Below are 27,074 nucleotides of genomic sequence, written 5' to 3'. Positions count from 1 at the left end.
GGAGCAGTCATTTGAAACATCTATTTAGCAAGACAATCAAATGATTGTGGATTTAGGGTGTATTCAATTAAAAACCTCATTGTTTTTGAATAATTATGGGAACTCTCTTCCAAGTATAAACTTTTAAATCTTCCCTGCAGAACAAGATGCAACTTAATGTACAGGTCAGGGAGGAAAAACTGGTCAATGTATGTGTGCTTCAACTTTCCATTTTATCACTGTCTGTTGGAAGCGTTATATCGATTCATTTAAAAAATACCCTTGATTTTCTTAATATAAAAATAATTAAAACTCTTTTTATGATGAAAGAAATCATGAACAAAGTATGAAGACAAACATTTGTAATACATTTGTAAATAATGTATTTGCAATACATTTGTAATGTATTTAACTAACAAAGGTTTGCTCTCTATAATATATAAGATGGTATGGAAGTTCAGCTGGAATAAAAGATAAATAGCTTACAAAACAATGGAAAATGGCCCCCCCAGAGTGTCTCAGCTGGTTCAGTGTTCTGTGCACTGAAGGGTTGCCGGTTCACTTCCTGCTCAGGGCACATACCTGGGTTACGGGTTCGATCCCTGGTTGGGGTGTGTGTGGAGGGCAAACGATTGATGCTTCCCTCTCACATTGTTGCTTTTCTCTCTGTCCCTTCCTCTCTCTCTCAAAAACCAATTAAAAAACAAAATAAATAAAAGACTCACATTTTCCTTTTGTTGCCAACATGTAGCATTTAAAAAAATTTTTCATGTTGTTAATCCTCACCTGAAGGTATTTTTTTCCATTGATTTTTAGAATGGAAGGGAGGGAGGGAGGGGGAGAGAGAGAGAAAGAGAAACACTGATTTGAGAGAGAAACATCGATAGGAATGGGAACCGAACCCACAATCTGGACATGTGCCCTGAGCAGGAATAGAACCCAAGACGCTTCAGTGCTCAGGCCAGCACCCCAACCGCCGAGCCACGCCGGCCAGGGCAACATGTTGCATTTTAAATACGGGCAAAGCACAGAAGTCCACAGATGTCTTCAGAAAACAGCCAAGTGGGCGGACTATTTCTGAGCTAGGAATATTCGTCTACCATAACAGTATTTCCAGACAAAATCAATTATTTAATAACAAAATAATCTTTCTAAGGGGTAAACAAAGTTGTTCATACTGTACGAATAGAGACAGTTTATGATAAAATGAACTGAAGTGGATTTGGAGTGAAACTCATCAGCAGAGGGGAGAGGCCAGGTGAAATGACTTCTTTGGTGGCTTTCCTCTGCAGTAGCTTCTGCTTTCCTCACGCTGTGAACCAGCTCTGGCCAGGGGCTGTGTTTTCTGGTCAGAGGGCTCCCAGCTCAGCGCTGGCTCTGTGCTGAATTCTGGACCCTCTCCCTCTGTGTCTGGGATCGGCACCCCTTCTCCGAGAAGGCTGGACACTAAATGGTTTTCAGGCTTGCACACCACACAGGCTCTGCTGCAACCACTCTATTCAGCTCCCGTAGCAAAAAGCAGCAGTAGACAATGTTTTTAAAAATGAGTGCTGCTGTGCTGCCATAAAAGTTTTTATGTAGACACCGAAATTTGACTTTCCTATAACTTCCACGTTTTGTGAAATAGTCTTCTTTTGACTTTCCCCCAATGACTTAAAAATGTAAAAACCATTCTGAGCTTGGGGGCAACCTGGCCCACAGGATGTCGTTGGCTGACAACTGTTCACAGAAAATGGAGAGAGAACTATTTGCAAGGAAAAGATGAAATGACCTCGTATACAAAAGAAATGTCCTGTGCTGAGATGGACTTAACTCATTAAGCTATTTTTGTCTGACAGTGTCCTAGCGGAAATACCTTGTTGACTTTAGATGTTTAAATCTTCCGTAGACAAAGCAAGTGAAAATCTGCCTCCAGCTCTCCTCTCCTGGCTGGGGACTGGAGGGCGGGCAGAAGCAAGCTCCCAATTTTGCTGGCAGTGGGCAGCAGGAAACCCAGGAGGGGGTGCTTCTTACTGGTCATTCCTGAGTTATACAGGTGACACACTGGACCTGCCTCTCTCCTAGTGTCTTGCTCTTCCCAGGTTTTCAGATGTACTTTATTTGGAGGACAAGAGGTGGCGAGAGGGGGGTGAAGAGCAGGAAAGAAAGCATGAGTTTGAGAAGTTACATTTTAAAGGTAGTACACTTCCTGTTGCCCTGGGAAATCCTTGCTGAAAAGACCTGGAAATGGCCACATAGGTGGCTCAGTGAAGTTCCTTCATTTTACTGATGAGGAAATTGAAATGCAGAAACAGTGAGGTGCGCGTCTCCGGTTGCCCATCCCTCTGGTGGCAGAGCGGGCCTGGACCTCAGAATTCAGGCTCCCGAATTCCTGCTCTGGACCTCCTGCCTTTGGACAGAGCTCCGCATTCAAAACCAAGCAAATATCACAGAAGCCAGTGAAATGGTATTTGGTGGCAGGGCTGAAAGGCGGTGCCCGGGGCCCACAGGGTCTGTTTGGTGGACCGGCTTGGTTGGACAAAGGGCGCCGTGGTCCCTCTCTTGTGGTTGCCTGACCTTGGCCACACACCATGCCCAGGCAGGAGCCTGGCGGTGCCTCAGACACGGAACCACTTCTCAGGAGATCTGCGGCTGCCCAGGTACCTTGGCGATCAAAACAAGGGCCCCGGGTTGGCTTGCTGGCTTAGAGAATGTGAACCCTTTTAGGACAAGTCCCCTTTTCTCTGGCCCTTCCTCCTTGGAGTTGGGGGATACTGGGTCAAAGCTCTGTTGCCCCCGTGGTCTTTGATTCAGCATGAAAACAAGAAAGGCTTTCAATGCTGAATTTGGAAGGATTGACGTTTCTCCCTCACGGCATCTGAGTTTAATTTATAGTCTTATCCTTCCACTAACTACAAATAAACTAAAGGCCTTACTGAGCAGATGGGCCTGAGTATTATTTTTGGAAGTCACGGGGGCCAGTCAAGGAAAAAGGAGGCCAATTCACCTCTATCTCTCCCTTAATCCGCTTCAGGGAGTTTCAGGCTGTTTAGGGCAAATCTTCCAAACTGGTTGACATCCTGATTTAGGATTCAGGGATTACGTGAAGGGGGCCCATGTTGAGGTTATTAACTTTTATTAACCATACAGCAGGGTATGCTTGTTTCTTTCCCACTTTTTTTTGGTTCTCACTTGGTCTGAAAAAGATGGTGTTATTTGAGTTATGTTTTCTGTTTTATTCAGAAATATCTTTGACCACATATTGAGTTAATTTTAAAGTGGAGGAAGAACAAAGGTGTGGGGTGGAGTTAATAGGGTGCAGAGTTGATACTGACCTGGGTTCTAATTTAGTGCTGACCTGGGGCAATTCACTTTGCCTCACTGACCGTCGATTTCCTCACTTTTAAAATGAAAGCCACCTAGTTCAAACACACCATGATTCCAGGACATGGAGTTAGGGCATTTTTGTTTGCAAGTAGCTTGCCTCTCCTTTCATGGCAAGGAAGAATCCCCTCCCCCCCACCATTGGACCCAGGAGCAAAGGGAAGGAGGCCAATGTCTAGACCTCAACCCCCAGGGCTGATTAGGTTTATACTTTTCTTTGTGATCTACAGAGGGAAAGGCATGGCTCCTCTTCCATGAGTCTCTACAGTTAACAGCTGTTTTAACTTACTCCACACAGCAGACTTTAGAGTCTCTCTCCCTCTCAGAAGTACACAGCCAGTGTCTCCTGGGCATGGACAGAGTCCCTCTGTGGAGGGTCGAGCATGGGCAGTGGGTGGGGATCAGAGCAGGAGAACCACTCCCCTCAAGTGTGAGCCATGCTGCAGTCTACACTCGTGGGGCCTGGGACTCCCTTCCAGTGGATGGTTGTCAGAGCCTTCAGAGGAGCTGATGGAGCCCCTGAGACGGTTTTCAGTCAAGCCATCCCTGTGGTGCTTCACGTGACATTTTATTAAGTGCTTCTAAATTTGCAGACTAATGTTTACAAAGAAGAGACGTTTTTATGAGAACTGGAAGATGATCCCAGGCAATGTTTAAAGATATTTTATAATTTATGTAGAATAATGGGTCTCTTCATCCAGCTCCTGTTTTTCTTTCCTGTTTAGTTTCTGTAGAGAAAAAAAATGGGCATGAATGTCTTCACTTTATTAAGAGAAGCAAAGGAACAGCTGGAGTTAGGTAGGAAGGACTGGGGTGTCTGTTCTCAGAAGGTGAATGGCAGGGCTTCTGAGAATCTGCGGAAATAAATTGATTTTGGAGAGTTGCTGGAATGTTGCTATTACCTCCAGGCACTTACAACTGCCCAAGTCTTCCGTATTTTGGCACTAGGTCTTCCAGAGAATGAAGTTTCTTTGCCCATGGAGGCAGCTGTAAAATAGTAGAAAAGTCATCAATTTGGGGTCAAAGGCCTGGGTTGAATCCTATTAACGCTACTTTCTCTCTATGTGACTTTACAAAAGTAATTTTGTAATTCGCCACAAATTTTTTGATTGTAAAATTTTAATAATAAATGCCTACGTCAGTGGTTTGGGAGGGTTAACTATTATATGCACGTGAAAGGTTGAACACAAAAGAACTTACCAAATTATTAAAGTGGAAAAGTTGAATTCTTTTAGCCATCTAATCCACTAGACTTATACTGCAGTTCATTTAACATTCCGTCACTTAATACCCATTTATCCAGTGTTTACAGTGCAACTAGGCTTTGTGCCAAGTGCTGAGTGTATGGGGGTGAACAAAATGATATATTATTTACCTTCACGGTACTTACAGTCACAGAGAAGCCTTTTATTTAGGCCTGTAATGCTAAAGATTTAAAAATTTTAAGTTATCTTTAAGGTCGTGTAGGCTATTGACTGAATAGATTTGATACTGTGAGAAATCCATATTTTGGCATTTACCCAGGATCAGTAAAGGGAGAATTTTATGGAAGAGACTCTCTGGTGCCCCAAACTTAAGTTGACTATAATGTTCTGATTACATCACCAGAACAAATGTTTTCTTCTAGGTGAATTTATCTGAAGTCTTCAGACCAAAACATTCAGTTATTGTTTGTTCATTAAACTGTATACATTAACACAAAGTGCTTTTTGGATTGTGTCAAGATTTTCATATTGGATCAACAGTGTTTGCCCTGGAACGTCTGGTTGGGAACCAGCTTTAGTGGGGTAAGGGGGTTGGGCTGTTGCCCCCAATGGTGGCCCTGATTTATTCAGGGGACATACATTTCTGGAAATGGCAAGTCACCTCATAGACCAGAGAGAAAGGATACTGTTTTCCTCCAGGTTACCTAACCATCTACTCTTTATTATTTCTTCTATGTACCACTGGTAAATAAAGCTACTGAAATTAGAATGTTTAAAGAAATCATTCTCTAGTTTGAAAATCTTCTGGAAACCAAATGGCCCTGACCTCAGACACTTCCAATATTGTGAGTTCTTGGGCTTGTCAGGCCTCAGGGTAAGTGAGAATGGTGTAATTTTAATGTATACCTTGGACACATATTAAAACAACTTTTCTGAGACCAGGTTTTAGCAGGGAAAGGCAGGAGAAAATGTGAGATCTGCTACTTGCTCCAAGGATAGATATGTAGGTATTGTGAGGATGGAAAAGGTGGAGGTAGGAGCTCTATGCACCATAATTTCCTCCGTTCCAACCCTAATTACATAAGCTCAGTTACTAAAGGGCAAGGACTCAACCTCATTTGTGAATCTCTTTCGTTCAGATTTCCTCAAGATCCCAAGATGAATACATACTGTTCCGCACAGTTAAGTTTATTCTTGGTTGTGAAAAAAATGTGTCCAGGTTTTTTCATGAGCATTAAAAAAACCTATAATATTAATAATTTATTTTCCTGGTTTGAAAAGTAGTCTATGTTAATTCTAGAAGACATAAAAACAGACTAAAATCTGTGAATACAGAATACAAATCAATTATAATTGTATTAGTGAGTGATGACTACTGTTATTATTTTTATTTCCCCTTACCCAAGCTTTTATCAAAAGAGTATTTAGGTATCAGTTCCCATGATATGCTAATAAAATTAAATCATATGCTATGTAATTTTTGTAATTTGTAATTATTTTATAATCTATTAGTAAATATATATCATCAAAATGATTTCAAATGGAGGAACAGGATTCCATAATATAGATTTTTCTTAATATTTTTAACCATTTCCCTATTGTTATTTCCAGTTCCTTGCTTTGGTAAATAGTGCTTCAGATTATGTGTTTTTTATCTTTGATCAGAATATGCTCTATTAATCTCCATCCTCAAATCTCTTTCTATAGTCAAGGTACCAGATAACCTGTTTTTCAGTCACCTCTCTGAATGATAAGCCTGCAACAAAGACCACATTAGTCACACTCTCCAAAGGGTCCTTTATTGGTAAAAACCACTGATCTACCATTACTGAACTGGGTGGCAGGACATAGTTTGTTTCAGGAGGTTGTTGAAGTGGAAGAAGGACTTCTGTATTGTGTCTGGGTGGTGACTCTGACAAGAAACACGTGCTTTGTGCTGCTGCGTTGGGGCTACTGTCTTGGATGCTAGTATACTTTTACTAACCCTGATGCTGAATCAAGGATTGGCCATTGACAAATTTCTATCCCAGTGCTGGGAGGAGGTTTCCAATAACAACAATGTGAACAAAACAAACACTTCGTAGTGCTTGTGACAAGCCACCAGTTTCTAGGTATACTCACATCTCTTTAACCCTTCCCTTGTCACCCACAAAACAGGTAGCCTCTTATTCCTGTGTTATAGATGAGAGAACAGGACCAGAAAGATTCATGCCAAATGAGTCGTTGCTAAATGACTTGTTAGTTAAGTCAGTTTTGTCATGAAATAAGCTTTCAATGTAAACATCACTTATTGATGCCAGAGCTCAAAATCTGCCGTTCTTGTCATGTTTCTCCTCTATACCTCTACATTTATTAGGGGATATTTTTTATTTAATTTCAAACAGATGCTAGAGATATGACATTTCATGTATGTAAACATAGTGATCCCTGAAGCCCTATATTTGTGGATTTCTTAACAAATGTATCTTCCTTATGCAAATGTACATCCCTGTCTTTTAAAGAGCACTGTGCCCTGCACAGACTTTTTTAAAGGAAGTAGGGGATGTGGTTGTGAAATTCTGATTGGAGAGATAAAATGGTTGTGCATCTATTTTTTGCCTTGTATTTATACTTTAAGCTTATCGGGCAGTTTGCCTAGAAGTACTTGACTTCCTTGCCCTCTCCCTCTCCCCCGACACCCCCACCCCTTGAGGTCCAAAATAGGTTTCCATCGTCTTTGGTCAGTCCTGGCAGTGGATATTGTAAAGCCATTAGACTGTCAAATTTGGTACATCCCACATCGAGTGGTCGCACATTCACTTTCATTTCTAAGCTTGAAGCCAAATATAAATACTTGTTTTTCACTTTGTTTTTTACACAGCAGTCTGTGTTTCTCGATCCTTTCTCCTTACTTCCTTGCCATTTAATCTGGTAGACCAAGTTTGGCAGCCAGCTTATCAAAGGTCAGAAGGGACTTCTGCAGTCTGTTCCAGGAAAAGGGCACCATTACAGATGCTCTGTAATGGGGAATCAATAGAAAGAAAAATCTTGGCCAGCTGAGCTGAACAAGAGGCACAGACCAACAGAATCTCGGCATCAGGACTGGCAGGCTTTTGCTCAGCCTTCCAGTCCTCTCAGCTCAGAGGGGCTCCGCCTGTCTGGACAGTAACTCACGGCACATTTTAGAATTTCAAATCAGACTCCTGTGTGCTCCCTTGCCTGTAGTGAGAGGAGACACTGGAAAGTTTTGACATCTTTTGTCGTGATCTTATGATCCCTTTAAGACTATACATAGTTCATGAGGTCACTAGGTTTTCTTCACAGGACTGAAAATGGCCTGGATTTTTATCAGAGCCCAAATAGTGGTTGCAGTGGGGCTAGAGCAGGAAACACTCCTTGGACAGAGCTGGGGGAGATCTGCGTTTGAAGCAGGGCTCACCTCCTCAGGCCCTGTGGACCAGGAAAGGAACGTCTCTGTGCTCCTGTGAAGACCTCTGTAAAGCAGTCACTGGTCAGAGAGGATGTCTGAGGAGATGTACCCTCCACCAGTCAGCATTCTTGTACTACCCGCTCAATAAACGTGTCAGTTAGAAAGTTGTGATGAGGTTTACAGGGACTTGACAAGGTGCCACACACAGTCAATGTTCCAAACCACTAGCTGGTCGTTATAATTCTTCAAAGAGAAATGGCTCCCCCAGCCCCCATCCTTTAACCTGAAACTCAGTTATGCAAGCTTGTCTCGTGAGCACGACTTTCAAGAGTTTGGGCAATCAAATTGCTGTACATACATCCTTTCCTCATCGTTCTCAGAGTCCTGGGATGGGAAGTCACCTTGGGATGTTATAAAGGTCGTTGGTAATTCAGTACAGAGGCCCCAGTCATCACTGCTTTGGCTTCTTCTTTCTTGGTGAAGTGAATGAATTATTGAACTCAATCATCTTTGCTGTTGAAAATGCTCAATTACACATTGTGTTTCAGCTCAATTCAACAATAGGTTTTAAGTCTTACTAGGCAGATCCTCAGTGTAGCCTGTTAAGCATTCTATTGTCAAAATGAATTAAGATGAATTAAACTCTGAGAGCTTACAGGGGGTGATTATCAACCATTATGCCCAACTAGATACCCGAAATGCTGTGGGAAAATGTAGTTATTGAGGTGCTACTTTTGGGGATTGGGACCCAGAGAGTGTGTATGGGACTGTCCAGAAGATTCTGACATGAGACCAGTTGTGAGGACCACTAACCAGTGAAGACAATACACATATATGCACATACAGTTAACACTAGGCAGACTAATATTTGCTATTACTGATTTATAAACAGTATACCGGACGAGCAGTTTCTATAATAACTAAATCAAACTAGATGTTATTTTTATAGTTACTGGTCTAATTCCCATGGACAGTCCATTTCTCTGCACTATCTGGTCTCAGTGGGGATTACTCACTATGTTGGATATTTTCCATTCGCTCCTCCAGATCACTGGCCATCCTGTGTGTACTGGGCTGAGTTCAGGTGCTTTACTGTCTGCAGGCTTTTGGATGGTTGAATAATGAGAGGTGCTGGGCAAGAGGAGAGAGGAGGGTGCTGGTGAGTCCGCACTGTTGATAGCCCTGGGTTCTCCACTATGCTTGGTACCTTTATGTAACCCAGATGATACCACTGAGACAGTCCCTTCATTACATTCTTTATCTGATTTGAGTGTACCACCTGTGTAGGACCTTGGTTGACATCTTTACTTGTTGCTAAGAAATGGTACATGTGTTAAAGAAAGCAATTGCTAAATTGATTATGATAGGACTCAAAGAATAAAAATATTAGAACATAGCAAAACCTATCAATATAACTTGGAGTCTTCGATGCCTTAAAGGCTCTCATAGGAACATTCCTCATTTCTGCTCTATAGAGATGAAGTGTTGGTTAATTTAGAAATCCAATACATGGAAAGCCACAGAGAATTTTCTGGACTTCTCATTTAAGGAAATGGGCTATAGCAGTTCATTTTATCTAGGTCTCCTCAATCAAACAATTATTAGAAGATATGAAAATGGGAGTTCATTATTCTGATTGACTTGGAATTCTGCGCTCTCGTGTTTATTTCAGGACCTTCTCTTTGTTAAGTCCCTGGGGATACAGGAACTAATAAGACATAGGCTCTGCCTCTAGGTACTTCATTTTTTTTGAGCAGAGGAGGAAAGACTTGTAACCAAGTAGTTCAAGTGCTGTGAGTGCACAGAGGTCTGTACAAGGCCTGTAGGAACACAGCCAAGGCAGTGCCTCCGCATCAGGAGTTCAAGAGATGACTTCCGAAGGAGATGCCTGAGCTGATGGTGAAGGAAACACAGGAATCAGTATGTGCTAATACAGAGGCGAATAGAGAGCCAGAAAGGAGGCAATAGCAGTGCTCTGTCCTCAGGTGGTTGTGCCTGAGGTCGAGCTCAGGCAGGTGGAGGGTGAAAGGCAGGAGGAACCGGAACGCAGGGCCTCTGGCCCGCATGTGAAGCCCACGCACTGCCACACGCTCCAGCCACTGGAGGGGCTCCCCTTGGAGGAAGGTGAAAACGTCATGTGGGTAGACAAGCACGCGTGGAAACTGAGGTGGGCTTTTACGCGCTCTTCATGCAAAGTTGTGGGAAGGAGAGACGGCAAGCACAGTGTGATGGGGGATGTGGAGCTGCCGGTGAACAACGCGAGGAGGCAACATTCCCAGGTTCGCAGAAAGCGCGCAGCACAGAGCTGGTCTCTGGCCACTGTACATCCAGGTTATAAACTCCTCGAGCGCAGCACTATTTTCTTATTTATTAGTAAAGGAAAAACACTTTCATTACCTAGAGTCAGGTAGATGTATTTAGACTAAAATGAACAGGGACCAAGTATGTCCTGTGGGAAAGAGGGGTGCTTGTGCATCTAGGATTCTGCCTGCAGAAGGGGTGGAGTGGCCCTGGGCTAATGTCACCCAAACTCTGACAGTGTGCTTGGGGCTGAAAATGACCTGGAGGTGGATTTGGCTAATTTCCTGACATGCCCACAGGCAGGATTGGCTACTCATGTACCCAAAACGTATAAGACTTACTTCGTTCCCTGAAAAAAGTCTTGGAGTTTGAGCTACAGTTTTGAATTAAAAATCCTGTTTCTCTTAAATATGACATTTGCAGCTCTGTCACCACTTCCCATTAAAAATAAAACTTGAATTATTTATTTGCCTCATTTTTTTACTCTAAGAAAGTTTAGCTGAAGAAGCAAAGACCCATTATCACCACGTAATAGTGTTTTTCATGTCTATCATTTTCTTCACAGGAGTTACGGACAAATTTGTAAACTGGTTCTTATTGTTTAGGTATTGCATAGCACCAAGCTTTCCACCAGTTTATTTTTTCCACTTATTTGTCGGACTCATTAACCTTTTAAGACTTCCATGTTGAATTTTCATATCACTAGAGTAAATAAGATGATGGTTTTAAATGTCAGCCTCACTTTAATTTAATTTTTATGGCAACTAAAATTTTTTATATTTTCCATCGTTGATTTATTATCAACTTCAATAATCTGTATATTGTAATAAGTATAATTTTCTTGTATGCAATGTCTATCCAGTTCAATACAGCATAGATTTATTGGTCACTCCCTTTGTACTGGGACATTGTACTAGAAGCTGGGATGCAAAGGGGATAATTTATAGCCTCTGTCCTGGGTAGTTCACAAGGCTTCAGATCACTACACATACCATCAGGATTTTGATTATGGGAGGTACGTCTTCCCTCCCTCCTCCTCTCCTTTTCTTTCTTCCTTCATTCCTTCCCAAAGCAGTGTTTTCTGTGTGCGTGTGTGTGTGTGTGTGTGTGTGTGTGTGTGAGTAAGCATTACAATTCAACTACGCTTTTAAAAAATTTCCTATATTTTTACAGTGGTATCTGCTGTTCCATATTTAGCCTTCCATTAATGTCTAGGAAATTGCAGCCTTAATAGAGAAGGGAGGAGGGGACTCAGGAAGAAGGAAGGGTAGGAGAGTCATTTCATAATTTATCAAGATAGGAATACTGGCTCATAGATTATGACCAATAAACAGTTTAAAAAACAAAAACCTGTGTGTGCTAAGAACCCCGCTCAGGTGGGGCAGGCATGTGGGAGGCTGGGGAGAAGACGCTTGCTCAGCAAATGGGCTCGGGGCTGGATTTCACCAGATAACATTTGGGGGAAAAGGAAGCGCAGGGGCATCTCAGGAAATTGGACTGCACATCAAAAGGAAAGGAGGAATGCAAAACTTTGGAGTATTTTGAGCAAGTGGGTGACTGTGTGGAGTTTGTGGCGTGATGAGGCCTGAGGCTGGTGAGATGGGCTGTCCAGATTTCAAGGGGCCTGGAATGTTGTGGATGAGAGTCAGTGTAAGGAAGCGGAAGGAGTCTGAAATTAAAACATTGATTCTGCTCTGATTCTTGTCTTATCTCCCAGCTACTGACATTACTTAGGGCAAAATATTTATCCTTTTAGACTTTCCCTTTCATCTTTAAAATAAAAATGACAATTCCCTGTGGGCTTTGTGAAGATGAAAAAATATATTCATGTGTCCATTCTATGAGCCACTTATTCACTTAGCAACTGCTGTGTGGCATCCTAATTTTAGGGGAGAGAGATAAAGCTGACAAACCAAAGAAAGAGCTGGATACTGTAGCATCTCTAACATAAGGACAACCAATGCATATGACTAATAATTGTTATTACTGTAATCCTCCCACAATTAGTTGAAGACAAAGGAGGGATGTTATCGCATTTGTATTCCAGAAAGATGATGCTGGGAGCAGAGTTTCATTCCATTCCAACTTAAACCTGATTTCTTGAAAGTCAGAATTGAGAAGCTAAAATTTGCAGGTGGCATGATATCTCGTGGTTTCCACCACCTTCAATCATTAGAATGGAATTCTTGTCAGAGAAAATAGTCAACAAAAGTAGGGTAAAAGTACGAAGGGTAAGAGATTAAATCACTTGGGAACCTAAATCCAAGCCAACTATGTGTTTTAGAGTCGGAGGGAGGAAGAGGGAGGAAGCTGTGGTTGGGTCTCCATGGCGATGGGCAGCCAGGGTGAAGGAAGAAAATTTCCAGAATACAAGGTTTGGGTTCTGACTTTACATCCCAATCCTTGTGCAATTGTGTCCCCTCTGAAAGGGAGTAATGACAAGTTGTAGTTCACAGGACTGTGGCACGTGTCAAATGAGACAAAGGCTTTGTAACCTGAACGGTGCTAGCAAGTTATTTTCCCTAGCTCCCAGCATATGCTCTATAAAATGTGATTGATTCAACAAAGGATTATAAAGAGAAAAATGCATTCTATCAAATATCCCCTTCCTACTGCTCCTTTCTCCTAATTGAATTGACTTTTTAATCAAAATGAACTCCCTAGATTGGTTGTTTTGGTATTGAACATGTTGTATAGAGCTCTCCTGTCCCCTGAGCCCCAGCTGCACAGCCCATGAGGCCTCAGAGCTCTCTAAGGATGATTTCTGCAAATTCCCCAACTCTTTCTGCCTTGGGTCTTCCTGTATCGTGTCCCACTTTGGTTCTGCCTCATGTCAAGTTGGATGTAAAGTGCAGCTCCTTCAGGCATTTGAGCCAAGCCTTCCATGAGTTCTTCCTATCCCAGGAAGAGGCCACACCATGTCCTGCAGGACTCACACATCTGAGTGGCTTCACTTCCATGCTCATTTGTGCCCTTACCTGGATACCCCGAGATCTCTCATTACACCCCCAAGTTTATTACAGAGAACACCCAAACAAATATAGTTCTCTTTCTAAGAGAAATGTTGGTTCTACCTACTAAATTAAATGAAAATATCTCTGTCTTGTAAAAAAATGTAGTAAGTCAGTTTTTAGAGTAGCTGGACATGAAATAAAGTTCAAACATAGAAGTCATTCTGCCACAGAGTCTTCATCTGTAAAATGAACATATTCACTCTTGCCTAAGTGAGAAGAATGTCCTTATACCAGCTGATGGGAAAGGAGTGATGTGGGATGGGCCCTTGGGTTGTGAACTGTGTGGGTTGGTAGGTGGAGTGGGTTGCTGGGCTAAACATGAGTGGGTTCTGCAGGGTAAGGGAGTTAATGGTCACTACACTAATTTCTGGGACAGCCTGTCACATATGATTTGCAGGAAGCTTCAGATTGATTCAGTCCAGTGTTTTGACATTCCTACCTCCCGGTGTGTGTTTAATACAGGTGCTAAGATCATATTGTTCTCTTTTCCTTTGAGTTGCCCCCATTATTGTAGTCTGGATGAAGCTTTGGGGAGAGGAGTTTTGGGGCCCCAGGGTGTATTTGTAAGGAAAACAAAAAAGAAGGCTGGAGTGTGCGTTCCTAGAGTTTCTAGGTTGTATTTCTAAGTAGTCTGCTACAAATCATAACAGGTTCCAGGTGATAGCTGAGAAAACAACTTTAGTTTCTTTTCTGAGAAAAAAAATAAGAATTATCTGCTCTTTAGGATTCATTTGTGCCAAAGAAGGACTAATCAGCTTAAAAATACAAAATAACACAAAAATGGTGTACATTCATAAAGAAGATAGTTTTTATGATTGATATTTTCCCTCCATTGACCTCCTAATTATGCTGTTAATGTGAAGTTTTAATTGGATTTACTAGGTTAGTTCTCACTGACGAAGTGGTAGGATATTACTTGATTGTTGGCCATTGTGTGACTACTCCAGACAGTTTGGTTCTGAGAGGTTCCTTTTCATTTTTAGCTGAAGAAGAAAATAATGCTTGAGGTCCTGAAGGGTGTGTTCACTTAAAAGTAGTCTCAGGGAAGCCTTTGCTCTCAGAGCTCCCACTCCAGCCCTTCCTCTCCTCAGAGAAATTTATCTTCAGACCCCCCCCCCCAAATATAGACATCTGAGCGCTGCTCCCAGCTCACCCCCTGGTGAGCACTGGCCTGACTGGGAACTCAGTCCCACTAGCAGAGAAGTGGCCCCAGGATGGCCCAGGGAGGTCTGTGTAGTCCTTGCAACTAATCCCATGTGTCATCGAAGCACTGGGGATTGATCCAGCCCCTACTAACATGAAGAAAATGACACCTGGCTAATTCCTTTCTTTTGAAGGAAATTTGAGGCTGTGGGTACTAATGGACTTGCTTATAGCAGCTCTACTGGGATTAACATTTTTATTTCTTCTTCTGGCTGCTGCCAATTAGGAGTCGTGCTAGGAGGCTCAATGTTTGCTGAGGAAGGACATTGGAAAGCATACTTTTCCATTTTTTGTGTGTAATATATAAGATTAATAAATGTCTTTCCGCCCCCGGAAAGCTGAGCAAAGCCTCACAGAGCCTCTTGTGGTGAAATAGAATTTGCTTGACTCCATTTGTAAGAAAAATGGTTAAGGCTTGGAGTTGAACTTCACACGCTTTTTTCTTCCAAGAGAAGCTCCCTGGAGCTTAAATTCCTTGTGACAGAAAAGGTTCATGATTCAAGAGGCTCTCTCATTTCTTGCCTGTTCCTGGATGCTGAAGTGGAAATTATTATCCAGATATTATTTTTCCAACAGACACTTCAATGTCATTCCTTTTTAATATTGTTGTTGTAGCCATGTCATTAAGTCAGCCAGATTGAGTATTGCAGAATAATCGAGTCAGTATACAGAACATACACACCGCTAGTCAGGTATGATAGCTTTTCTCTAACTTCAGTTTTTAAGGGCAACAGAAGTTCATTCCTTTATACTTGTTTCCCAAAGAGACAATGATGACAACAAAGCCCTATTCTTAAGGGGTTTACAGCCTCATCAAGGAAGCAACATGTTTATACTTTGAAATACTACAAGGCCATAGGTAGTGAAGTCATAAGAATGATAAAGCCAAAATATTATGTGTATTCAGAAATGGAAGAGGTTACTTTTTTTAAGATATAATTTTATTTTCAAACACAAATTATACACGTACACATTAGGAGAAACTCTAAGATTATAATATAAAAAGCTACTGTTCTCCCTCCTTCAGTACCTCTTCCCAGAGGTGACCCTGTTCACGGCGGATATATTCTCACAGATGTTTCCTGTGTGCAGAAGAGGAGCAGCAGCGCGGAGTGGCTAAGTGCAGATTCTGGAATCAGGCTGATGAGGATTAAATTCCAGTTTCACCTTGACCCTGGACAAGTTACTTATCCTTTCTGAGCCTTAGTTTCCCAAAAATGGGGCATATTAATATCTCCCTCCTAGACCTGTCATATTCTGTACAGTTTTAGGACCTATTTTTCTTACTGATTGTATTGTGAGCACCTTTCAGTATTCATTCACATGTGCACCACTCTTTGTGACTGCTGGGAAATTCTTACTGAATTATTATTCCCTTACTGCCAGACCTAAATTTTTTATTCAGAAAAGATTGCTTTTTATTAGGGTGATGAGAGCATTCTCTGGGAGGAGAAAGACATTTGAGCTAGGTTGCAGGGTGCTTAGGAATTTGGAATACACTTTTGGGCAGAGGATATTACAGACTGGCAAAGAAAGAGGCAGGACTTTATTTACTCTTTCGGTAAATATTCATTGAATGCTTACTATGTGTAGAAATAGAAACAGGAAATAGAGTAGTGAGCGGGAAAGAGTCCTTGCTCCATAGGGGCCTAGGCACTGGTGACATGCATGTTTGGGGAATGGTTAATAGGGGGTTTGGCTAGAAGGGAGCTGTGTTTGAAGATGTGCATTGTCGCTTGAGTGTTTTCAGAGGCTAGGCCAAGAGAGGCAGAGCTCTGCAACATCCCTGTCCCCCATGAAAATTTGTCAAGTGAGCCAGCAAGGACATTTGTGGAGGTAACCAGCCTCTACAGAATTTTGATATGAACCGTCCAGCTTAGCCTCCCAGTGGCTTATGAGTCATGCCTACATTTTGGAGATAGACTAGGATGACAAAACAGTTTCACTTTTGAGGATTTGGGGGAAAGTTTTCACCTTTTATGGATCATCTAGAAAAGAGAGGACATAACAGTGAGTCAGGAAAAGGGAACCGTCATCTACGCCTAGGAGATCTGAGACTTCTTTATATGTTGACCAAAAATCAAACACTCCCTCAGGTTGAAGCCATGATCTGATGAAAACACCTATAATAAGCTTAAATATGTTACCCTAATTCTCACCAGCAATTTTTAAACTACGTTAATCTTACAAGGCAGGAGGATGTGTAGTGTATTTTGAAAAGAAGGATAGTAAGACTGAGAGCCGCCAGCTGAGCAGCCCAGGGAGTGGGATGATGTTGGGTGGGCAAACCTAAATGCCTCTTCCCTTTGTTTCCTGCAGGAATTCTTTCGTACCCTACTTCATTCTCAGTAACACAGACTGTGTGTGATAAACATTCAAAGAGATGAAGGAAAAACTAATGCAAGGTCAAAAACTCTGAGTAGTCAGAGACTGAGCAGAGAGATCTGGCAGAAGAGGCTAATTTGGGGGCATCAGTCCAATTCATTGCTATTTTGGATGCTGTTCTGGGAGCAAGGATTTCACACTGTGGTTGGAAGCTGTTCCTTATTAGTGTGGTATCATAAGCATAAACCCCAGACACAGTTGAAGGCTGAATTCATGCCGTAAAAGGTGTGTCTACTTCTTTAGCAGCAGAAATATTTGAATGCAACAGCAATAGCTCCATGTATGTCAGGGAAGACGGTGTCCTCGGGAGGAAGCAGGCAGGATGTCAAAATAAATTTATCAAGATAAGAAATCATTTAAAATCAGTTTTAAGCTGTATTAGTTGTTAAACAAGATACAGTGTTGGACAGCATCATGTGCTGAAGATAGAAGAAAATATGACTTCATTAAAGTTGGCTGAATTGATTTCTTCTCATGCTAATGCACACATCAGTTCAGGGAGGATGCTGCCAAGAGTAATATAGAATATTCTTTTTTTTTTTTAATCCTGACCAGATGATATTTTTTCCATTGCTTTTCAGAGAGAATGGAAGGGAGAGAGAGAGGGGGAGGAAGGGAGAGAGAGAAACATCGATGTGAGAGAGATAGATTATTTGGTTGCCTCCTGCATGTGCCCTGACCTGGGCCAGGGATCGAGCCTGCAACCGAGGTACGTGCCCTTGACCTGAACGGAACCCTGGACCCTTCAGTCCGTGGGCTGACGCTCTAACCACTGAGCAAAACTGGCTAGTGCAGAATATTCTAAAGCCTACAGTAAAAGCTTATGAAAAATCCTGTTTTACTAAGTTCTTGAAGGAAACTGTGGCAGGCAGTAAATTAATCCTGTTATTAAAAAGCCACTGCCGCTTGCATAAAGCATACATATATACATACATACACCTGCGTGTACATATTCCGGCCTTGGCCGTCCCACCTTTACCCACAGCTGTCTCAGTTTACTTAGGGTTGAGCATGTGCGAGGCACCTGAACGTCAGGGGATAAAATAATACTGCAGCTGATTTCTCTTGTTTCTGAAAATGAAAATGACATTTATTCTTCATATGCAACACAGTCCAGTAGTAAATACAAGTCTCAACTTATTTCAGGCTGAATCGGCTGAACTTGTTAATATTTAATCATTTTGACATATGAAACCATCAAGCTTGATAGTTCAACCTAATAGTTTAGAAATACTGATATGGACATAGATGGAAGGGTAGCTTTCCAAATTTGAAATCTTGATGTGTTTATTAAAGTAGACTTTTGAAACAGATTTTGGCATTAACAAATCTAAGTAAGCAGAAGTCCAGGAAGAAAGTTTGTTGTACTATTAGGGCCCTAAGCACTTCTGTTAGGTTTTTCAAAGGACCTGTGATGAAAAAAATCAAACTATAGTGAACTTGTAGTATAGTAGAATTTATATACAGCGTGGGGCAAAAGTAGGTTTACAGTTGTGAGTGCTCGAAACCGAGTTTATTCTTGTATTATTGCTTATTAATTATTGTATTATTTTCCATAGAACAACTGTAAACCTACTTTTGCCCCACCCTATATATTAGAAAGGCAAAGTTAACCTTTGGGAAAATTACAGAAAAGTGATGTTAGTTTTTAAAATAGAGTTAATAAAGACAAAAATAAAAAACTGGAATTAAAGTTAGTATAAAATTAAATGTGAGTGATAATCAGCTCTTACTTTAAAAATATTGTTTTTACTGAGAAAAGTAAGTTTAAAATTTTTTAAGATTAATAGTTTTTTGCACACTAAGGTTAATTGCAGTTAATTAAAAATACTAAACGATGACCTACATTCTGCTAATAATAGACTACTAGAGACATGTAGTGATCCATAGTTTTGTAAATTGTTGAATCACACAAAAAGTGAGCTCAGACTAAGCTAAAAAATATTTTCTGCACGTGAAAATAAATGTATATGAAGGATGGTGAGTGACTCTAAATCAGTAAACACCATCACACAGACCAAAGCAAGCTAGTGAGGTCTCAACTTTCTCCCAGTCTACAAACACTAACTCTCCTCTTCAGTAAATAAAGGAGCTACTAAGATGGGTGGGCAAATAAATGATGTTAATGTTTATAATTTAATAATTTTCTCAGCATTCATTCACACACCCTCAGTTCTTGTTCATTGTGATGGTAAGAAAGCAAGTCTTATTTTGGGTAAGCTTAGGAACGGTGGATTTAATGCAGGGTTCTTCATACTCACGATGAAATAGACCTGATTCCTAGTATGCTTTTTCAGTTAGCTTAAGAAATCATCGATGAGCATAAAGGCGTAATTTCCTCATCTGCAACCTTGAGACAATATCCATGTTGATACTCTCTCGGGCCAGAGGACAGTCTCATAGCATGAGCATGATCGAGCTTGAGCATAAGGATTTGTGTTTTAAATACAACTTTTGTACATTTGATAAATGGTGAATAACATATTAAAAGATATTTTTAATGGGGGAAGAGCACTGTATTCTTTTTTTAAAGTTTATTTTCTATAAACCATGCAATCAACCAGGATGAGTTTAGAAACCTCAGTTAAACTATTAATACTTTTAATAATATTTGATCTGATATACACATATTAAATTAGTTAAAGATAGAAAATAGAACCCTACCTTTTATAATAATTAAAAAGACAACACATTTTTAAACTTACTTGGCCAACCCTGTATAGATGGCATCCCAGGTTGCTTGGAAAAAGTAGAACACTCAACCAGAGGTTTTACCCTTTACAAATAGGATGCTTTCACCTGATTTTTCCTTAGATTGGCTTAACATTTTTACTAAACTGAGCAGCAGTTATGATTTTTTGCTAATACAAATTTGATTCTAAATCCTTATAATCTTTTTCCCTGTAAAAGTCTTTTTTTCCTTGAGGTTTTACTCTAAAATTACACTCTTAACCAACTTCTTTAATGAAGTTAATGTGCACTATAATATTTCTATTTCTTGAAGTGTGAGAAATACATGACTAATGGAGTCGGCCTTGAACTTACCAACTTCCTAGAACAAAGCGAGCTTTCTCGTACATCTCTGTATAAAAATGTAATTTTAAAATGTAGGGACTATCTCTAAGTGTGAAAGCATAATATTTTCTTATTTAAACAATATTTCTGTTAGCCTTTTGAATCACAAATATATGAACATTCTTATAATGTGCATGAAGTTATAAGATAAGGCAGGGGCTACCCGAGATTAAGTGGGGAAGCGAACGTCTTATGCTTCTGAACAGTAGTGGGAAAGACTCTCTGGCATATCTTTCTTGGAGAAATCACTTTTGTAACTCTCTGAAGGAAGCGCTGGGGACCAGACCTCTGGTGGATGTGGAGGTCAGAGATAAAGGAAAAGGGAAGGAAAGGTCTTGTCTTGACTGTCAGCTGTTTTAAAGCATCACTACTTGAGACATTTATAAATTTAACCGGATGTAAAACACGGGAGTATATAATGGGGGAAGAGTGCTGCACAAATAGGCAATGAATCAGGTGACAGAACAGCCTTTTTCCTGCCTCTTGTTTCTTTTACAGTTTTACTTCCTTAGAAAAAAAATCTATGATTGTTTAATTTTCTTCCTGTTTCGTTGTGAATACTTTGCAGCTGTTTGTATTGTTGGTGGTCTTTTTGGTGTGTGTGAGTTTTTAAAAATAAAATAGCCAGAATTTTGAAAGGTCATTCTTTTAAGAGCAATCGATTGGTTCAGAGTACAGAAGGGAAACATATGAAAGGTGTAAACGAAAGCTCGCTAGAATCACGGAATGGGCAGAATGATTTTGTCACTTGGTTTTGAGTTGCATGTTCAGAATAGTGTGTATCTACTGCTCTGGCAACTGTTAACCAGGGCTCCCTGAGGCAGTGAGATCATTTAGGATGTACTTGGTTGAAATGGAGGTTCTAAACATTGAAGACACTGTCTCTCAGGCCATTCATAGTGAGGTGCTGTTCGGCCTTGCTGAAGTGTATGAAGGAAGTAGGAGGCCAGAATTCCCCTCTGAGAGCACTTACCTTTAAAAACAATCTAAAATTATTACCTTCAACTATACAGAAGGGTAATTAAAGGTGCACATAAACCTCTCCATGATCATATTGTAGTAACAGGGAAGTTATTATACAGGTATTGCAACACAATTATTTTTTTTATAAATGTTATGTGGCCATCCTAACAATCCCATATTTGCAAGAGATGTTTTTCCCCTTTCTATACTGATAAACTTTAAGTTGTCAAAGTTAAATCTACCATTTTTCCTACTTGGAGAGTTTCTCTAAAACTGCATGCCTCCTTTCAACTTCAGAAAATGAAATTCATTGATTAGATGAGCCCAGTTGTTTACAGTTCAAAGGCAGCATTGATGTTTCTGAAGCACTTCACTGAGGACTTGCTATCTTAGTCTGTAACCGCGAGCTCTCTAGCTGGCAGAGTCTTTGGTCTGGGAAATTACTGTCAGCCCTTGTCATCCATGCAGCTTTGGATGGTTAAACCAGGTGGGAATAGTGGAAACTACAGTGCATGTGTAGGTGAAGAAAATAATCTTTTTTTCCTTTAAACACCTTGATCTGCATTTTTAAAAAATTTATTTTATTGTTGAGAATATTACAGATTTTAAAAACCATACTGTCCACAGTGCAATTCTTGAGACAGAGGACAGAGGTCCCGATGACCTGACTGCCCACGAGAGGTGTGGGGTACCGGTGCATGTTGTGCAGCCAGAATACGATAGCTCATTATGAAGACTGATGGGTATGCAAGAAGTGTCTCCAGGTCCTGAACAAAGGCAATGTCATGCTTGATAAAGGAGCAGTTGCTAAAGGCTTTTCTTGCTCAAATGTGCCTTATTGACAAGTTCAAAAGCATATTTTGCCCTAGATGAGGGTAGCTTGCTTAGACATGGCATTCGAAGTCCCCACATGCTAGGGTAATTCCTTGGTAGCAGCCTCACACATGTAAAGTGGAGAATTCAGCAATTTGGCTTTTGTGGTCAAATGGTATACTTTCAGACAAAAATAAATGAAGGTGGATTTTTAGAGGTGGCTTAAGTTTTTTTCAGTTTATATTAATCATCTATTACTGCATACAATTATCTAAAGATTTTGTAGTATAAAGCAACAAACACTACCTCAGAGTTTCTGAGATTCAGGATTCGCTCGGGTTCAGGCTCTCTCACAGGCTGAGGTGTTGGTTAGGGCGCAGTCTTCCAAGGGTCTGCTTCTAAGGTAACTCATGGGTGTTGGCTGGCGAGGGCTGGCTACTGGCTAGAGACCTGCTTCTTGCCACGTGAGCCTCTCCACTGGCAGTGGTCTTCCCTCAGAATGAGCAAGAGGAGATGCAGAAGGGGTGGTCAGGACAGAAGCCACCAGGTGGTCTCCGGATACTCTGACTGTCTGCTCACTAGTGGTGAGTCACTAGCTCCAGCCCACGCTCAAGAGCAGGGATTACTCACCAGTGTTGCAACCAGGAGGAGACTATTACTGGGGGGCCATTTAGAGGCTGCTACCACTGTGGGTCATTCCTGGCCTCCTACGATTCTGGACTTTGCTATAAATAAATGGTAACTAAAGGTTATGATGTGAGAAACCAAGAGTAGGCTCCTTTCTCCCTCCTTCAAAGTTAATCACCAGAAATTTCCTCAGTATACACATTTCTATCACGCACACTATAAAACCTTATAAAACTATAACAGCAAAATGCATACAGAGTGTTTGTCACCCTGTGGAAGGAAGGCATTGGCTCATCGAGCCCTTGGCAGTTAACTGGTAGATAGGTCAGGGTGTGTCACAGTGGTGAGGCCTCAAGGCTTCCTGATATCTGCTCAGACTCAGAACTAGATTCCTAGGCTCAAACTTCAGCCTGCTCCTTAGCGGTACTTTCTCCTCATGCCTGCTTTTTTGTATGCAAAAAGGGAATAAAATAGTATCCTTACAGGGAGGACAGTGATAGTAGAGTTAATATCTGTGAAGTGCACAGATCAGGGCTTGACATGCAGCGAGCACTTTGTCGTAAGTCATTACTAATTCAAGTCCACAGCAGATGAATGCACTATGAATGCCATTCAGTGTAATGCAGTTATGCAAGTAAGTTCTACGTTTTTCTTTACCCAGAAATACACAGAATTAGGTAATTTTGCTGCACAATACAAATCATCATTGAAAATCACCCTAAGGCTAGAAACAAAGAAATATTCCAGTTGATTAAATGTTTATTTTGGGCACAATGTCAATTGTGATGTTTCTAAGCTCCCAAGAATTCTGTACACCTGAATACCCTAATTTCCTTTTTAGATGCCCTCACACCCTTTTTATTTCATTTTATTCATTTATTCACTGTTCATTCCTTTCGTGGGCATGAGCACCTCCTGGGCCCTGGACACAACAGACATGGTCACAGACGTAAACAGATGCGTGTGTCACTGAATGAGAGGTGCTCTGAACGAGGCACCAAAGAGGGAAATGCACTTCTGTTTGGGGGAGGTCATGGACCTGGACAACTTCCTGTAAGAGGAAACGTGAGCTGTGTGGGACTATGCCTGATAGGAAGGACAGGAAGATGTTCTAGTCGGAGTGCGGGGGGAGATGGTGCCTGCAAGGCCTAAAGGCAGGAAGCAGCAGAGCAGATGGAAAATGCTGGCTGCTGAGTTGGGCAGCAGTGCCGGGAATAGCGTGTGCATTGGTCGAAATGAAGCTGCAGGCCTCGGCAGGACGCAGGTCTGTGACCCTGACCCAGGAGTCAGCACTCTCACTTAATTCACATCTCAGAGTGAAAACCACCATCCTCCGATCCCTTGAGAGACCCGCATGATCTGGCCCAGTCCAGGAGTCCGCCTCACGTGCTCTCCCACGGGGCGGCTTTGTCAGCTTGCTCACCTACCTCGCTCTCGGCTCAAGTCGCACTTCTCGCTGAGGTCCACCTTCGTGTCCCTAATGGATGCCGCCCCCGGCCTTCCTCACCCCGTCACCTCTGGTCCCCCTTTCCCTGCTGGCTTCTTGTTTACACAGCGCTCATTTTCCATATACCTGTAAATGATCTCTTATTGTTCATCATACATCGCCCCCAAAATGTAGGCTCCCAGAGGCAGGAAGGGATCTTTGTTGGTCCTAGCACATGGGAGTGCTCAATAAATATTTATGGACTGGATGAAAAACCAAATGTCTTTGGATTGTTTTTAGGGAACTTCAACTCTGGATGAGAAATGAGGAGCAGAAGTGGGGGTGGGGTTAGAAAGACAATTCAGACATCCATTCTTGTTCTTTTGTATTGTCTCATTTATGTATTTTCCTGTCAGTCTAATCAACAGTGTGAAAGTCAATAATGGCATAAAAAGCTACAAGTATGTGCATGACCACCTTGGGATGAAAAATCCCTTTTTGTTGATTTCTTCCCCCCCCCCCCCTTCCCTTCTTTTGCCCCTTCCACTGCCAGCTTCTAGAGCAAGCATGGGGCCCTGGGCTTGCAAGTGCCAAGCTCCTGTGAGATTTTAAGAGCAGGGACCGTGCATTTTTAATTCTCCATTTTTCATCATCCTCAAAGTAATGATGAACACGGAATAAATGCTCAAGTTTTACTTCCTGATTGACATACCTGCTTAGCTTGATCGAGCGATACTCGCTGGTGTCGCCACACAGTTGCATGTATCTGTTAGCCTACCTGATAAACACATTTTCCCTCTCTTCTCTCTTCCTGCCCGCAGCATGTGCGTTCCGGTACAATGGACTCTCCTTCGTCTACCTCATCTACCTCTTGCTCATCCCTCTGTTCTCAGAACCAACAAGAGCGACGATGCAAGGTAAGAGACAGTCACTGTTCTGTGCCACGTTCTGAGTGCATTTGCTGAGCTCCGTGCATCTGTCTTTATCTGACGGGATAGACACTGTGCAGCAAGCTGGTCCATTGGGGACGGGGTGTCAAACATGTAAACAGCTGCACCAAGCAGAACGTTGTGAAACATGCTGGTGGTACGTGGCACTTACACAGCCAATATCCCCATGCAAATTCCATGTTAGCTCTCTCTTAGCAGGCTTGCAATACACCTGGAGTGTTTTGGCTAGTTAAGAAAAACTCAATGTATTGCCAACAAAATAAAGCAGATGGAGTGATAACATTGGCACATAATTTGCATATCAGATTGCTGGGGAGATGTGGTGGCAAGTAGAAAAGGGGCAGGGAGGTGTCTTACATATCTAAGCAGGAGAGCTGGGTAGGGTAGGAAACCAAGTCCCAGGCGTGACTGTTCATACATCAGTTGAGATCTCTTACATATGCCTCTATTAAGTACTGCGAGCAAGTGATTTGTGTTTGAGGGGTAGTTTCTCAAGCGTATGACTACAAAACTTTAGATCTCTTTCCCATTGCTCTACAAGAGCCTGAAGTTATAAAACAGAATAATGACCGTATCTCCTGAGGCTCTGACTAGGAAGCATGGTCTGGTTTGTCACTCTATATATTGGAAGTTTTTCTACAAGTATTAAAATTAAGCCACACTGAGTTAATATGATAGATTGTTCTTCAAAACAATACCATTATAAGAAATAAGGGTTGTGCCCAATGCCTTAGGTGAGTATGATGGCAATATGTTTTTACATGAGAGGAAAAGGAAGCTGTTTGGCCCAACCTGTGGTGTGGTGGGAAAAGGCCATTGGTCACCGCTGCCAGTTCATAGTGATGCCTCTTCAGGAAAGGAAGTAAGGGCTCGGGTGTCCAGAGCAGCAAATAATGACTCTGTCTTTTCCATTCCTCCCCTTAACTATTACATTTATAGTGCATATTATGATCATTCATCCTAATAGTTATGACTGCAGATGCTATGTTGATTTTCCTGCTGCAGGAAGAACCTAAATAATAGTCTTCCAAGTCACTTAAATCCTTAATACATAAAGTTAAGAAGGGGTACAGAAATGTGAGTTTATATAAATCCTCATTCAAACCAAAAATACATTGTTTATGTAACCCCACCCACCTTAACCTCTTTCCTAGAGTTAAATATAAACAAAGATATTTAAACAGAATAGCTTCTGGCCTCAGAACCAAGATGAAACATACAGGCAACTCATAGTTGATGGCTTGGAGCTCATGTTTCAAAGAAAGAAGGTTTCAGACATATTCAGAATAAACTGCTTTAAAAATGAGTACCTGTGTATAGTCAAATAAATTTTCTGTTGCTTTTATATCAAGGTGTCCCCTTATTGTTTCATCTGGAAATCAGGTAACTGGGATTTCCCCCTTTGTTGTTATATGGCGATGACTGCTTTGCCTTCTTCCTAAGTAACCAGTCTGCTCTCGGTCAGGTTGTCTCAGTCTCCTCAGGGGCGGGATTGCATCTGTGTCAGAAATGCATGGGAGTGGTCCCATTATTTATACCCAAGTGCATCAGAGACTGACACTGTCAGGAAGCTCATATTTGAAATATAAAATCAAATGCAAAAAAAGCAACTCCTCTCTGTGTAAAGAAATATCCCAAATTAACAAAATGTGAGGTCAGTGCACAAGCAAAGCATAATAAGTACACAGATGTCTGCCGACGCTGCTCCTAATAGGAGACAAAGGAAAAACTGGTCTTGAAGGGAAACCCACAGTCATCTTTTCAGTTACGATCTGGACGCAGCATTGTAATTATTTATTTTCCTCTCTCCTGCATTTTTTAAAAAAGATATCTTTATTGATTTCAGAGAGAGGAAGGGAGAGGGAGAGAGAGAGATAGAAACATCAATGATGAGAGAGTCATTGATCGGCTGCCTCCTGCACGCCCCCCACTGGGGATGGAGCCCGCAACCCCGACATGTGCCCTGACCGGGAATCGAACCCCGATTGCCTGGACCCTAGGTCGATGCTCAACCGCTGAGCCACGTCTGGGCTCTCCTGCATTTTAATAAGAATCATGAATAATATTCAACATAACCTCATCTATTTGTTTATTTGTTTATGGAAATGCAGAAGGACTCTAGGAAAGGATATCCCACTCATTTTTTTCTGAACACGTAGGAAGCACAAGCCATGGTTTCTAACTCTGTGTTTTGAAACATCCCACACTGGGCGTTTCTGGCAGTGCGTGGTCAAGACCACCATTACAGCCTATGGCAGCAATGTGGCTCCTCAGGGAGATGCAGGATCAAACACACTTGGACCCTCCACTTTCATGTTTACACACATTTCTCACGAATCGATAAGAAAGCACATTGGCAAA

The 27,074-nt window shown here is 41.6% G+C and overlaps 1 protein-coding gene across 3 annotated transcripts in view; it reads left to right on the top strand.

Moving 5' to 3' along the window:
• PIEZO2 (piezo type mechanosensitive ion channel component 2) overlaps positions 1–27,074 on the top strand; it is a 324,709-nt gene that overhangs the window by 46,498 nt on the left and 251,137 nt on the right. For all 3 annotated transcript variants that reach the window (XM_081148248.1, XM_081148247.1, XM_081148246.1), the window contains exon 2: positions 24,585–24,680. In XM_081148248.1, the coding sequence (XP_081004374.1) occupies positions 24,585–24,680 (96 nt within the window). The remainder of the gene's footprint in view (positions 1–24,584; positions 24,681–27,074) is intronic.

Source organism: Miniopterus schreibersii (genome assembly GCF_964146895.1).
Source record: "Miniopterus schreibersii genome assembly, chromosome: 10".
Classification (NCBI taxonomy): domain Eukaryota; kingdom Metazoa; phylum Chordata; class Mammalia; order Chiroptera; family Miniopteridae; genus Miniopterus; species Miniopterus schreibersii.
Note: the sequence above shows the minus strand (reverse complement) of the source record. Positions and strands in the feature narration are given on the sequence as shown.